Genomic DNA, 14520 nt, shown 5'->3' with positions numbered 1-14520 from the left:
CAAGAAATCTAGGACATAATGAGAGGACCAAACCTGAGAATAATAGGTATAGAAGAGAGTGAAGATTCCCAACTCAAAGGGCCAGCAAATATCTTTGACAAAATTATAAAAGAAAACTTCCCTAACATAACAAAAAAGAAATGAATGTAAATATACAAGAAGCCTATAAAACACCAAATACCAAATGCATAGAACAAAGAAAGAAAATTGAAAGCAGTAAGGGGGAAATGTCAAGTAACATATAAAGGCAGATCTATCAGAATTACACCAGACTTCTCAACAGAGAGTATGAAAGCTAGATCTTGGGCAGATGTCACACAAACCCTAAGAGAACTCAAATGCCAGCCCAGGCTACTATACCCAGCAAAACTCACAATTACCATAGAATGAGAAAGGAAGGTATTCCAAGTCAAAACCAGATTTAAACAATATCTTTCCACAAACCCAGCCCTATAGAGGATAATAGAAGGAAAACTCCAACTCAAGGAGGGAAACTACACCCAAGAAAAAGCAAGAAAAGAAGAGAAACATACAAACATAATTCTACCTCTAATAACACAAATAATGGGAAACAACAATCATTGGTCCTTAATATCTCTCAACATCAATGGACTCAATTCCACAATAAAGGGACATAGGCTAATAGACTGGATAAACAGGACCCAGCATTTTGCTGCATATAGGAAACACATCTCAGTGACAAAGACAGACACTACCTCAAAGTAAAAGCCTGAAAAACTGTTTCCAAGCCAATGGTCCCAAGAAACAAGCAGGAGTAGCCATTCTAATATCCAACAAAATAGACTTTCAACCAAAAGTTATCAAAAAAAAATGGAGAAGGACACTATATATATTCATCAAAGAAAAAATTCAAAATGAGCTCTCAGTTCTGAATATCTATGCTCCAAATACAAGGGCACCCACATTTTGTAAAAGAAACATGACTGAAGCTCAAAGCACACACTGCACTTCACACAATAATAGTAGATTTCAACACCCCACTCTCATCAATGGACAGATCATGGAAACGGAAATTAAACAGAGACATAAACAGACTAACAGAAGTTACGAACCAAATACATTTAACAGATATCTATAAAACATTTCATCCAAAAACAAAAGAATATACTCTCTCCTCAGCACCTCACGGGACTTTCTCCAAAATTGACCATATAATCGACCGAAACAGGTCTCAACAGATACAAGAAGACTGAATTGATCCCATGCATTCTATTGGATGACTATAGACTAAGACTGGTCTTCAGTAGCAACAAAAACAACAGAAAGCCCACATATATACGGAAGCTGAACTACTCTCAATGATAACCTGATCAGGGAAGACAGAAGGAAAGAAATTAAAGACTCTAGAATTCAATGAAAATGAAGGCACAACATATCCAGACTTATGGGACACAATGAAAGCAGTGCTAAGAGGAAAACTCACAGCTCTGAGTGCCTCCATAAAGAAATTGGAGAGAGCATACACTAGCAGTTTAACAGCACATCTGAAAGCTTTAGAACAAAAGGAAGCAAATACATGCAAGAGGAGTAGAAGGCAGGAAATAATGAAACTCAGAGCTGAAATCAACCAAGTAGAAACAAAGTGAACTATACAAAGCATCAACAAAGCCAGGAGCTGGTTCTTTGAGAAAATCAACAAGAGAGATAAACCCTTAGCTAGACTAACCAGAGGGCACAGAGACAATATCCAAATTAACAAAATCAGAAATGAAAAGGGAAACATAACAACAGAATCTGAGAAAATTCAAAAAATAATCAGATCCTACTACAAAAGCCTATACTCAACAAAACTGGAAAACCTGATTTGGATGAAATGGATTATTTTCTAGATAGCAGGTACCAAATTTAAATCAGGATCAGATAAACCATCTAAACAGTCCAGTAACCCCTAAGGAAATAGAAGCAGTCATTAAAATTCTCCCAACCAAAAAAATCCCCAGGACCAGATGGTTTTAGTGTAGAATTCTATCAGATCTTCAAAGAAGACCTAAAATTTAAAAATTAAAAATTTTAAATCATTTTAAACAAAACAATGTTTTTAATGTTCCTAAGATGTAAACTTGTACTAAGCCTGTCGGCTGTTCCTTATGTTGCTGCCAATTATCCCACTTCAGTTGAAATAATAAAATTATCATCAATATTTCTTCCTCTTAAGAAAAGTCATAAAGGGGACCATAATACTTAACATTTGAATAGTAGGAGAAAGAAACAAAACCCAAACAATGCACTTTTTCTATTAATACAGAAGTGACCAATCAGATTTACTCAGAGCATTGAAAAAGAAAAAAATCATGTGTGCATGCGCACATGTGTGTACCTGGATGTGTGTGTTTAGATGTCAGAGGTTATCAGCAGATTTCTTCCTTGTTCACAGTAGGTTTATTTTGTTTTGTTTTGTTTTTCTTGAGCTGCACTCACTCTCATTGTCCCTGGAAGTCACAGGTTTGGCTAGGCTGACTGTCCCATGAGCTCCAGGGACCTGCCTGTCTCAGCCCCACTGGTTGGTGCCCAGCTTAGTCAGAAATGCCAAGGATCCAAACTCACATCCTCATGCTCACTGTGTAACTTACCATCCGAATCACCTCCTAGCTCCCCTCCCTCAAAGAAATTGTATGAGCAGATAGAGTTTAACAATATAACAACCCAATAGGTGATATTCTTAGTAGAATAACAGTATAGCGCCTCTGATCTGATCTTATTTTTTAAAAATTCTTAAACTCTTTCTATATTATTTATTTTACATTTAAAATGAGATAGCACATCATATACTGTGTACTGCCTAGCCCATTGTTTTTTTATAGTACTTGCAAAAACCAATCCTACAAATAAAGTAGAAAAAATATCAGCCTAATCTAGAGAAAGAAGTCCTGATTAACTTAGTAAATTCTTACATGTTAATTCTCCCCAGTAAAATAAAACACTAGCTATAAAGGTGGCAATTCATGAAATAATGAGATATAATACTCATGAATTTTATTTGTAATATTTAGAGCTAATGATTTAACTCTCACATATTATGCCCATGAGGTTAAAACTACTAAAAGTATGAGTATATTATATATAGCTACCATTTTATTTTGTCATATTTATAAAAATATGTATACTTCATTAATATCTGCCAAAATAGCAGTGCTTCCTTATTAAATATTACCAAGCAACAAAATAAAAAAAAATCCCCATGTTGGGCTTTAGGTTAAAACTGCTTTCCTCCCATGTTTATCTTGGTATGGATAGTATTTGTCAGTCTATATAAATTTACTTCTCAAAGATTTCTCTTCTTATTAGTCACAAGTTTCCCTATGATGTACTTTTCCATACACTGTAAAAAGTCTGGTTGCCCATAAGAACAACAATGCCAACCAACCAGAGCTTCCAGGGACTAACCCACTACTGAAAGACTATACATGGACTGACCCAGGGCTCCAACTGCATATGTAGCAGAGAATAGCCTTGTTGGGGCACCAGTGGAAGGGGAAGCCCTTGGTCCTGCCAAGGTTGGACCCCCAGTGCAGGGGAATATGGGGGGGCAGTAAGGGGGATATATGGGAGGGAATATCCCCTATGGGGGAGGGGGGGGAGGGGATGGAGGCTTATGGACAGGAAACCGGGAAGGGGAATAACATTCAAAATGTAAGTAAAGAAATATATCTAATAAAAAAATTTTTAAGAAAAGGTCTGGTTGCTTTCCCAAGTAATGATAGACTATTCTACATAGCTAAGGTACACACCTCACTGCTCACGTGATCACTGGAGACTGTTCTTTAGAGGGACATGCATATCTCTAGGTCTAGGAAATAGTGAATTTTGAGAATTTATCACAAATAAAATAAGTTCTGCCATTTGCATGAACTTTGGCAATGCTAAAATTCAGTGTTTAATTAGAACTGACATATTTTTAACTCTAATACTCTAATTGTTCAATATTCTACTGTTAAAAGGTATTTAGATGAAAGGGTCAGGCGTGGAATATGGGAGATATATGATATAATCAATAATGTGAAATAAAATTGTTTTTACTTAACTTTTGAATCTTAGGTCTGAGTTTTCATTGCCATAACCCAGGGGAAAGAAAATATAGTTGCTGAAGTGATGTTTGCTAGCTTAAGAGAACAAAAGGTTTGGGTGTTTCACATCTTCATACATGGCTGAAATCTATCCCAATTATGCATTTTCTATGAAAAAACTGACAACAGCATAGATTTATAAAGGGAACATCTTTTATTAAATTTGCTCAAGAACCAATTCTGTCATATGCAACAGTTATTCCACACAAATGATCTTACCGTTCTCTGTTAAACTTAAGAGAATGGAGAATAGCCGGCCTTTTCTGTCTCAGATTCCACAAATGAAGTGTGTCATCTGAACTCGCACTGACCAAAGCGCCCTAGGACAGAAGAAAACAAAGTATGTGGCATTACTACTTAGGATAGGAGAATCAGTATATTTTGGACTTAACATGGCTTGAACAGATATGTGTTTACATAACCTAGGAAAAAGAAGGTAAATTACAGTTCTTAAGTTTAAGAAATCTGAGTTGAGAAGGTAAGTGACTTACCAGATATGGATAGTCAGGATGACTTGTTCAGAAATATCCGCTTACTACTAGAGAGGAATAATATACTACCTATAACAGTTAGATTGTATTATCACCTGGACCAAACTCGAGTCCCGAGGACGAAGGGCCTCATCTGAAGAGCTGCCTCCATCAAACCCAGCCGTGGCAAGCCTGTGGCGTGTCTCTTGATGGCTAGTAGACATAGGAGGACCCAGAAAACTATAAGCAGTGTACACCCTTAGTCACAGGTATCTAAGGAAGATAACGGAGCATGAGGCAGAGGGGGCGTGCCAGCCAACAGTGTTCCTCCACGGCTTCTGCTTCAAGTCAATGCACCCCTGGAGGTGCTGTTCTAACTTCCCTCCTCAGTAACCTGGTAGATGAAATAACATGAGTCTTCCCCAAGTTGCTTTCATCATTTATCACAGCAACTAAATGCAAACCACGACAGCATCATTGTAACTATTAACGGGATTTTTAAAATTTCCTTTAGGAAAATAGAGTTTAAATTTTTTGTTTCTACTATTTACAAGTTATAAATAAAAATACTATTACAAGTTACAAATACTATGTAACTTCACAAAGAAGCCAATACCAAACTCAGTTTTTTATTAATCAAATATATATCATGTAAGGTTATCCTTTTAATTTCTTTGTATCTAAAAATTATGTATTGTCACTTAAAATTATGTACTTTATAATTTGACCTGCTGCTTATAGTCTAAAAAGCTTTACCTGTGATGTAAAATATCACACAAAATGAAATATTTCTTCACCTTGAATTAAGCATAACTATAAAATAATACTGAGATTATTTTATTCTATTCCACTAATTACAAATTGATTCTCTCTCAAATATATGTTCTACCATTGAATGGAGAGAACGTAAATGTATAGATAACTAAGTACCACATATAACGAACACACACTACTTCACAAATTTCTAAATGTCATCTTAAATATGGTCAGAATACTATAATAATACCTTTGAAACTGAAATGTCACACAAAACTAACCTAGAGTACTAGGTGATCTCTACTAGTTATCTGCAAAAAGCATGGCAGTCTTAAGATACCTAAAATGTTTTATACATTTCCAAACAAGTTTGTTACAAGTAACTTTTCATAGTTTCACAGTTTACAATATTGATCACACACACACACGTTCACATTTATATTCTATATAAAAAACATTTTTTTAAGTTTTTTATTGGATATTTTTATTTACATTTCAAATGTTATTCCTTTTCCCAGTTTCCCATCCATAATCCCCCTATTCCATCCCCCTTCCCTGTCTTCTATGTAGACGTTCAGCCCACCAACCACCACCCCCTCCCCACCTCCCTGCCCTGATATTCCCCTACACTGGGCGGGGCGGCATCCAGCCTTGGTAGGATCAAGGGCTTCTCCTCCCACTGATGCCCCAAGAAAGTCATCTCTGCTATATATGCACCTGGAGCCATGGGTCCATGTGAAGTCTTTGCATGGTGGTTTAATCCCTGGAAACTCTGGTTGATTGGTATTGTTGTTCTTATGGGGTTGCAAGCCCCTTCATCTCCTTCAATTCTTCCTCTAACTCCTCCAATGGGGACCCTGTTCTCATTTCAATGGTTTGCTGCTAGCATTCACCTCTGTATTTGTCATGTTCTGACTGAGCCTCTCAGGAGACAGCTATATCAGGCTCCTGTCATCATGCACTTCTTGGCTTCATCAATATTGTCCAGTTTGGTGGCTGTGTGTGTGTGTGTGTGTGTGTGTGTGTGTGTGTGTGTGTGTATGTGTGTGTGTGTGTGTGTGTGTGTGTGTGTGTGTGTGCTGGATCCAGGTGGGGCAGGCTCTGAATGGCCATTGCTTCAGTCTCTGCTCCAAACTTTATCCCCACATCTCCTCCCGTGAATATTTTTGTTCCTCCTTTTAAGAAGGAGTGAAACATCTGCACTTTGTTCGTTCTTCTTCTTGAGCTTCATGTGGTCGGAGGATTGTATCTTAGATAATTGGAGCTTTTGAGCTAATATCCACTTACCAGTGAGTGCATACCACTTGTGTTTTTTTGTGATTGGGTTACCTCACTCAGGATGATATTTCCTAGTTCAAACCATTTACCTATGAATTTCATGAAGTCATTGTTTTTGATAGCTGAGTAATACTCCATTGTGTAGATGTGCCACATTGTCTGTATCCATTCCTCTGTTGAAGGGCATCTGAGTTCTTTCCAGCTTCTGGCTATTATAAATAAGGCTGCTATGAATATAGTGATGTGTTTTTGTTGTATGTTGGAGGATCATTTGAGTTCATGTTAGGAGTGCTATAGCAAGGTCCTCAGGTAGAATAATGTCCAATTCTCTGAGGAGCCTCCAGACTGATTTCTAGAGTGGTTGTACCAGTTTGCAATCCCACCAACAATGGAGAGGTGTTCCTCTTTCTACACATCCTCGCCAGCATCTGCTGTCATCTGAGTTTTTGATCTTAGCCATTCTGACTGGTGTGAGGTAGAATCTCAGGGTTGTTTTGATTTACATTTCCCTGATGACTAAGGATGTTGAACATTTCTTTAGGTGCTTCTCAGCCATTCAATATTCCTCAGCTGTGAATTCTTTGTTTAGCTCTATATCCATTTTTAATAGGGTTGTTTGGCTCTGTGGAGTCTAACTTCTTGAATTCTTTGGATATTATCCCTCTATCAGATGTAGTATTAGTAAAGATCTTTTCCCAATCTGTTGGTTGCCATTTTGCCCTAATGACAATGTCCTTTGCCTTACAGAAGCTTTGCAGTTTTATGAGGTCCCATTTGTTGATTCTTGATCTTAGAGCAGAAGCGATTGGTGTTTTGTTCAGGAAATTTTTCTGAGTATCCATGTATTCCAGGCTCTTCCCCACTTTTTCTTCTACTAATTTGAGTGTATCTGGTTTGATGTGGAGGTCCTTGATCCACTTGGATTTAAGCTTTGTACAGGATGATAAGATGGATCAATTTGCATTCTTCTACATGGTGACCTCCAGTTGAACCAGCAGCATTTGTTGAAAATGCTGTTTTTTCCATTGGATGATTTTAGCTCCTTTGTCAAAGATCAAGTGACCATAGGTGGTGTGGGTTCATTTCTGGGTCTTAAATTTTATTCCACCAATCTACTAGCCTGTCGCTGTAGCTATACCATTCAGCTTTTTTTTTTAATCACTATTGTTCTATAATACAGCTTGAGGTCAGGGATGGTGTTTGCCCCAGAAGTTCTTTTTATTTTTGAGGATAGTTTTTCTATCCTGGGTTTTTGTGTTATTCCAAATGAATTTTCATATTTCTCTTTCTAACTCTATGAAGAACTGAGTTGGAATTTTGATGGGGATTGCATGGAATCTGTAGATTGCTTTTTGGCAAAATGGCCATTTTTACTATGTTAATCCTGGCAATCCATGAGCATGGGAGGTCCACCTTCTGAGATCTTCTTCAATTTCTTTCTTCAGAAGCTTGAAGTTCTTGTCATACAGATCTTTCACTTGCTTGGTTAGAGTCACACGGAGGTATTTTATATAATTTGGGACACTTGAGAAGGGTGTCATTTCCCTGTCTCAACCTGTTTATCCTTTGTATAGAGGAAGGCTACTGATTTATTTGAATTAATTTTATACCCAGCCACTTTGCTGAAGTTGTTTAGCAGGCTTAGTAGTTCTCTGGTGGAACTTTGAGGTCACTTTAATATACTAGCATATCATCTGTAAATAGTGATATTTTGACTTCTTCCTTTCCAATTTGTATCCCTTTGATCTACTTTTGTTGTCTGATTGCTCTGGCTAGGACTTCAAGTACTATATTGAATAAGTAGGAAGAGAGTGGACAGCCTTGTCTAGTCCCTGATTTTAGTGGGATTGCTTCAAGTTTCTTTCCATTTAGTTTAATGTTGGCTACTGGTTTGCTGTATATTGCTTTTACTATGTTAAGGTATGAGCCTTGAACTCCTGATCTTTCAAAGACTTTTAACATGAAGGGGTGTTGAATTTTGTCCAATGCTTTCTCAGCATCTAATGAAATGATCATATGATTTTTTTCTTTGAGTTTGTTTTCATAGTGGATTACGTTGATGGATTTCCATATATTGAACCATCCCTGCATCCCTGGAATGAAGCCTACTTGCCCATGATGGCTGATTGTTTGGATGTGTTGTTAGATTTCATTTGGGAGAATTTTATTGAGTATTTTTGTGTCAATATTCATAAGGGAAATTCATCTGAAGCTCTATTTCTTTGTTGGGTCTTTATGTGGTTTAAGTTTAAGCATAATTGTGGCTTCGGGGAAGGAATTGGTTAGTGCTCCATCTGTTTCTATGTTGTGGAATAGTTTCGACAGTATTGGTATGAGATCTTCCATGAAGGTCTGATAGAATTCTGCACTAAACCCATGTAGTCCTGGGCTTATTTTGGTTGGGAGACTTTTAATAACTGCTTCTATTTCTTTAGCAGTTGTGGAACTGTTTAGATGGTTTATCTGATGCTACCTGGTGTCTGTCTAGAAAATTGTCCATTTCATTCAGGTTTTCCACTTTTGTTGAATATGGGCTTTTGTAGTAGGATCTGATGATTTTTTTAACTTCTCAGATTCTATTGTGATATTACCCTTTTCATTTCTGATTTTGTTAATTTGGATACACTCTTTATGCCCTCTGGTTAGTCTGGTTAAGGATTTATCTCTCTTGTTGATTTTCTCAAAGAACCAGCTCCTAGTTTTGTTGATTCTTTGTATAGTTCATTTTGTTTCTACTTGGTTGATTTTAGTCCTGAGTTTGATTATTTCCTGCCTTTTACTCCTCTTGGGTGTATTTGCTTCTTTTTGTTCTAGAGCTTTTAGGTGTGCTGTCAAACTGCTGATATATGCTCTCTCCTGTTTCTTTATGAAGGCACTCAGAGCTATCAGTTTTCCACTATGCACTGCTTTCATTGTGTCCTATAAGTTTGGGTATGTTGTGCCTTCATTGTCATTACATTCTAAAAAGCCCTTAATTTCTTTCTTTATTTCTTCCTTGACCAAATTATCATTGAGTAGAGCATTCTATCTCTTGTATTCTGTTGTATTCTGTTGGTGATGCTTACATCTATGACATCTGATATCTCTCCTAGGTTTTCTATCTCCTGGGTTGTCTCCTTTTGTGATTTCTTTATATTTCTATTTCCATTTCTAAATTCTGCATGGTTTTGCTCAATTCCTTCACCTGTTTCGTTGTGTTTTCCTGTAATTTTTTAACAGATTTTTGCGTTTCCTCTTTAAGGCTTCTACTTGTTTACCTGTATTGTCCTGTATTTCTTTAAGGGAGTTATTTATGTCCTTCTTAAAGTCCTCTATCATCATCATGAGATGTGATTTTAAATCCAAATATTGCTTTTCCAGTGTGTTTGGATATCCAGTATATGCTTTGTTGGGAGAACTGAGCTCTGATGATGCCAATTAATCTTGGTTTCTGTTTCTTGGGTTCCTGTGCTTGCTTCTCAACATCAGGTTCTCTAGTGTTAGCTTGTCTTGCTGTCTCTGACAGTGGCTTGACCCTCCTGTAAGCCTGTGTGTCAGCACTCCTGTAGACCTGTTTTCTTTCAGCCAGATCTGGGTACAGAGACCTGTGGGACCAGTCAGTAAGCAGGCAGAAACTGCAAGTATCCTGTCTCACACTGCTCCTGGGTTTGTGTGTCCTGAGGCCTCTAGTTAGGTTGCTCAGAGCAGAAGAGTTGGTCTTGCCTAGGCTCTCAGATGTGTTAGAGCTCCTAGTGACTGGCTTTCAGCTCTGGGAGCAGGCAGAAACCAGAAGGGTCCTGCCCCTGACTGCTCCTAGGTTTCTGTGCCCAGAGGGAACAGAGGTGACTATGTGGGTTCCTCTTGGGTCAGGAATGTGAACAGAAGTAGCAATCTCCTCTCAGCTCTCAGGATTACCCACACTTCTGAGAGTCCAACTCTCTCCCCCATGGGATTTGTGTACAGAGAGCTGCCAGACCGGTTCAGCTCAGGACACAGGCAGAAACCAGAAGTGTCAAAAAGCATTTTTAAAACTCCCAACTGTATTTCTCATCCAGAAATTAGGAGAAAGAAGACTCTAAATGTCTTTCTGAAATAGTTCCTAAACCAAAACATTCTGTCCCTGACTTAGGGTTGCTATCGCTATGATGAAACACCAAAGAAATTTGTGAAGAAAAGGGTTTATTTGGCTTACACTTCTGCAGCACTGTTCATCACTGAAGGAAGTTGGGACAGGAACTCGAACAGAGCAGAAACCTGGAGGCAGGGGCTGAGGCAGAGGCCATGGAGGGACATGGCTTACTGGCCTGCTTCCCATGGTTTGCTCAGCCTGCTTTCTTATAGAACTCAGAACTTCCAGCCCAGGGATGAGCCACCTACAATAGCCCATGCCTTTCTCCAACACTAATTAAGAAAATGCCTTATATCTGGATGTTTTGGAGGCATTTTCTCAATGGAGCTTCTCTCCTTTCAAATAATCCTAGCTGGTGCCAAGTGGATAAAAAACTAGCCAGCACAACTGACTTATTATCAACTTGACACATAAACACATCATTATTAAGCCACAATCCTTCCTTTTATATTTGTCCCCAAGATTTCACATTTAAAATGTAAAACACTTTAAAAGTTCCATAGTCTTTACAAATTCAAACATTAAAATTTTAGTCCCATTAAAATAGCCAATCTCTTTTAAAATCCAAAGTCTTTTAAAATTCAAGGTCTGTCAACTGTGGGCTCCAGTAAAATAAAAAGAAATAATAAATTAAATACTTTCTCACTTCAAGAAGGAAGAACCAGGGCATAATAATGATCAAAGCAAAGAAAAACCCTACTCCAACTCTCCAATGTCTGGGATCCACTCAGACCTCCTGAACTCCTCCCAAGGGTTTGGGTCATTTATCCAGCTCTGCCCTCTGCAGCACATAGCTTGTCTTCTAGCCTCTGGCTCGCACTGCTCCACTGCTGCTATTGTTCTTGTTGGTTACCCCTGGTACCAGCATCTCCAAAATGCTGGGGTCTTCTGAAACTAGACTGAACTTCTAGCAATAGCTTCTCATAGGTTCTCTTCATGGTGCCAAGCCTCCGTTTCTCTGCATGACCCCTTCAGTCCTGAGTCATCAACTTCCACTGAGGTTGCACCATCAATGGCCTCTCACAATGCCAAACCTCAGCTGCTCTCTATGAGCCCCTCAGGACTTCAAAACCAGTACCACCTGGTTGATTCTTATACTACCAAGTTAAGCTGCCAGCGTGAGGTACACCCATGGCTGCCTCTGGAACACAGCTTCTCTGTGCTCTCAGGAAGCATTTTCCAGAAGATCTTACCTCAGTGATGCTGGTCTTTTCTGAATCACATAATCACTGGGCTCCAGTTAATCAGCATCAACTGTCCTAGTCACTAAAAGGTTTTACTTCAGTGGTAAAGTTGGTATGGCCAACTCTTCAGCTGTAGCTGATCAATACAACAAACTCTTAACTTAAAATAGCAAACAGCTGAAAAGAGTCTTTAATTTTTCCCTCTGAAACTTCACAAGCCAGGTCTCCATCTTCTGAACTGCTTTCAACATTTTTATCTTCCAAGCTCCTACAGAACAGCTCACTGAGCTCTCAATACTCAGTGGCTTTTCTAGCCCAAAGTTCCTCATGTCCTTCCACAATCCTCCCTAAAACATAGTCACAACCACGCCCCACTATGCTAGCATAAACTTGTCTTAGAGTTACTATTGCTGTAATAAAACAGCATGACCAAAGAAAATAGGGGAGGAAAGGGTTTACTTGGCTTACACATCCGCAGTGCTGCTTATCATCGAAGGAAGTCAGGACAGGAAAACTGAGCAGGAACCTAGAAGCAGGAGCTGATGCAGAGGCCATGGAGGGATGCTGCTTACTGGTTTGCTTCCTGTGGCTTGCTCAGCCTGCTTTCTTATAGAACCCAAGACCACCAGCCCAGGAATGACCCCACCCACAGTGACCTGAGCCTTCCCCATCAATCACTAATTTTAAAAATGCCTTACAGCTGTATCTTATGGAGACATTTTCTCAATTGAGATTCTCTCCTTTCAGATAACGCTCCTTGTGTCAAGCTGACATAAAACCAGCCAGCATAGGACCCTATGATATTTCTCTTTGTATCATATATTTAGTATTTGAGTCTCACAGAACAGTATCATTATAATAATAAATTATAACTATAATATTTTCATTAAAATTTACAGTTTGATTCATGTCAAAGGATATATATATATATATATATATATATATATATACTTTAACATGAGCTCAAATTTTTTTACACCATAAAATAAGATTTACCTTATATAGTCTTTGAAGTTTTTATACTTCTTTGGATGTGTTATTTATAAATGCTTTCTGCATATAAGCTAGAATTATTGATATTTCCTGAAAGCATTTAATGAGCTACAACTTTTTAATTCAGTGCAGAATAGTAATCTCCTCTCTGAGAGAGGCTGACGTCCTCTTGGGAAAGGATAAAAATAGAAAGATAAAATTATTATGAAATTGGTAAAACATAATCTACAATAGAAACTTTTCTATAGCACAAAAAGATACCAAGTACAACAGAATTAAGTTATAACCACATAAACTGAATAATATTTTTGCATGACATCTGATTAATCTACAAAGGAACTTTGTATTATTAAATCTGTGATAAGACTAAGATGACAACATCAGTGGACCACTGAAGATATGGATAAACGTAAGCTCATAAGCAGAGTGCCTATGCTTCATTTACAGAAGCAAAATGAACTTTTTATCAATACTAATTCCAAAGATCTGAAAAAATAAACCTGTAAATAATGAAGATTTACATTTTTGACCATGAGACCAGAAACTGGAAGATATGGGGGAAAGTCCATAAATTATTGCGGGGTACATCAGAGGGAGTAGGTAATAAAAAACAATGTAAACAAAATGAAGAGATTGAAGCTTTTCTTTATTTGCTTAATTACATAACCTCATATAACACAAAAGCAGACTTAGGGACTCAAAAATAATACTGAGAAACAAACTAAGAACAAACTACACAGAAACAAATCACGCATATTAGAATATATCTGCAATAGTCAAAGGGCTAAAATCTCTCAGCTAAGAACTACAGAATAGTACGATACCTGAGAATGGTGGGCACCTAGGTCAGAATGGCTGGGTGTCACACTGATGCTTTCTATTTTTTTCTTTCCATGTCTGTGATACCCCATACCAAGATTGCCCATAACAAGAAATATAGTAGATCTGTCAGTCATGAGGGTATCATAACTCTCTGAAAAAGTGATCCAAATAAAACCCGGCTTCATCAGCATCGTCAGTACTGCTTGTACTGACTGGTTCATTTAAGGTAAGAGAGCTGTGCACAACAGCAAGTTGCCTTCAACTGAGAACTACAAACTTCCTTAGCTTTGTAAATGCATACTCTGTTTCTAAAAAATTAGAAAGCTAATTTTTATAATACCCATGGACACATAAATAAAATATAACATTAACCAATAAGTATATATAAAAATTAAAGATAAACACATTTATACAGATAAACAATGTATGGATTATACAGATAAAAGCCTACTTCCAATGAAGATACAAGCAAAATATTTAAATTGGTGGGAGGAAAGTGGGTAAAAAGAAAGCTTAATGGTTTAGAAAATATTAAATGAATTTTAAAATTACAATAAAATCACAATAAAAGGATATTCTAATAGATAAAATATTTTCCTCTTATTAAGTTTGTTTTCTATATTAAATGTAATATTTTCTATGTAGGAAATAAAATATGAATGTCAGTAATAATGTATACATATGTATTTTTAAACATCTAAAATCATAATATCAAAAAGAATTATATCAAGTACAGGTCGAGCATCTATAATCCAAACATACAAAATCCCAGACATTCCAAAAGTTGAACTTTTCCACAAGGAGAAAAGTCCATACCTGATGTA

The 14520-nt window shown here is 37.4% G+C and overlaps 1 protein-coding gene across 7 annotated transcripts in view; it reads right to left on the bottom strand.

Annotated features, from left to right (window-relative positions):
- The window catches only part of Stxbp5l (syntaxin binding protein 5L), a 328953-nt gene that overhangs the window by 243253 nt on the left and 71180 nt on the right, over positions 1-14520 (bottom strand). For all 7 annotated transcript variants that reach the window (XR_015632666.1, XR_015632667.1, NM_001271250.2 and 4 more), the window contains exon 5: positions 4305-4405. Coding sequence is in view for 5 of the 7 variants with exons in the window: in NM_001271250.2 (NP_001258179.1) it covers positions 4305-4405 (101 nt within the window). In the remaining 2 variants the exon portion in view is untranslated. The remainder of the gene's footprint in view (positions 1-4304; positions 4406-14520) is intronic.

The sequence above is a fragment of the Rattus norvegicus genome, chromosome 11, assembly GCF_021556685.1.
Source record: "Rattus norvegicus strain SHRSP/BbbUtx chromosome 11, alternate assembly SHRSP_T2T, whole genome shotgun sequence".
Classification (NCBI taxonomy): Eukaryota; Metazoa; Chordata; class Mammalia; order Rodentia; family Muridae; genus Rattus; species Rattus norvegicus.
The sequence above is the reverse complement of the archived record's forward strand: the minus strand, read 5'-3'. Positions and strand labels throughout refer to the sequence as shown.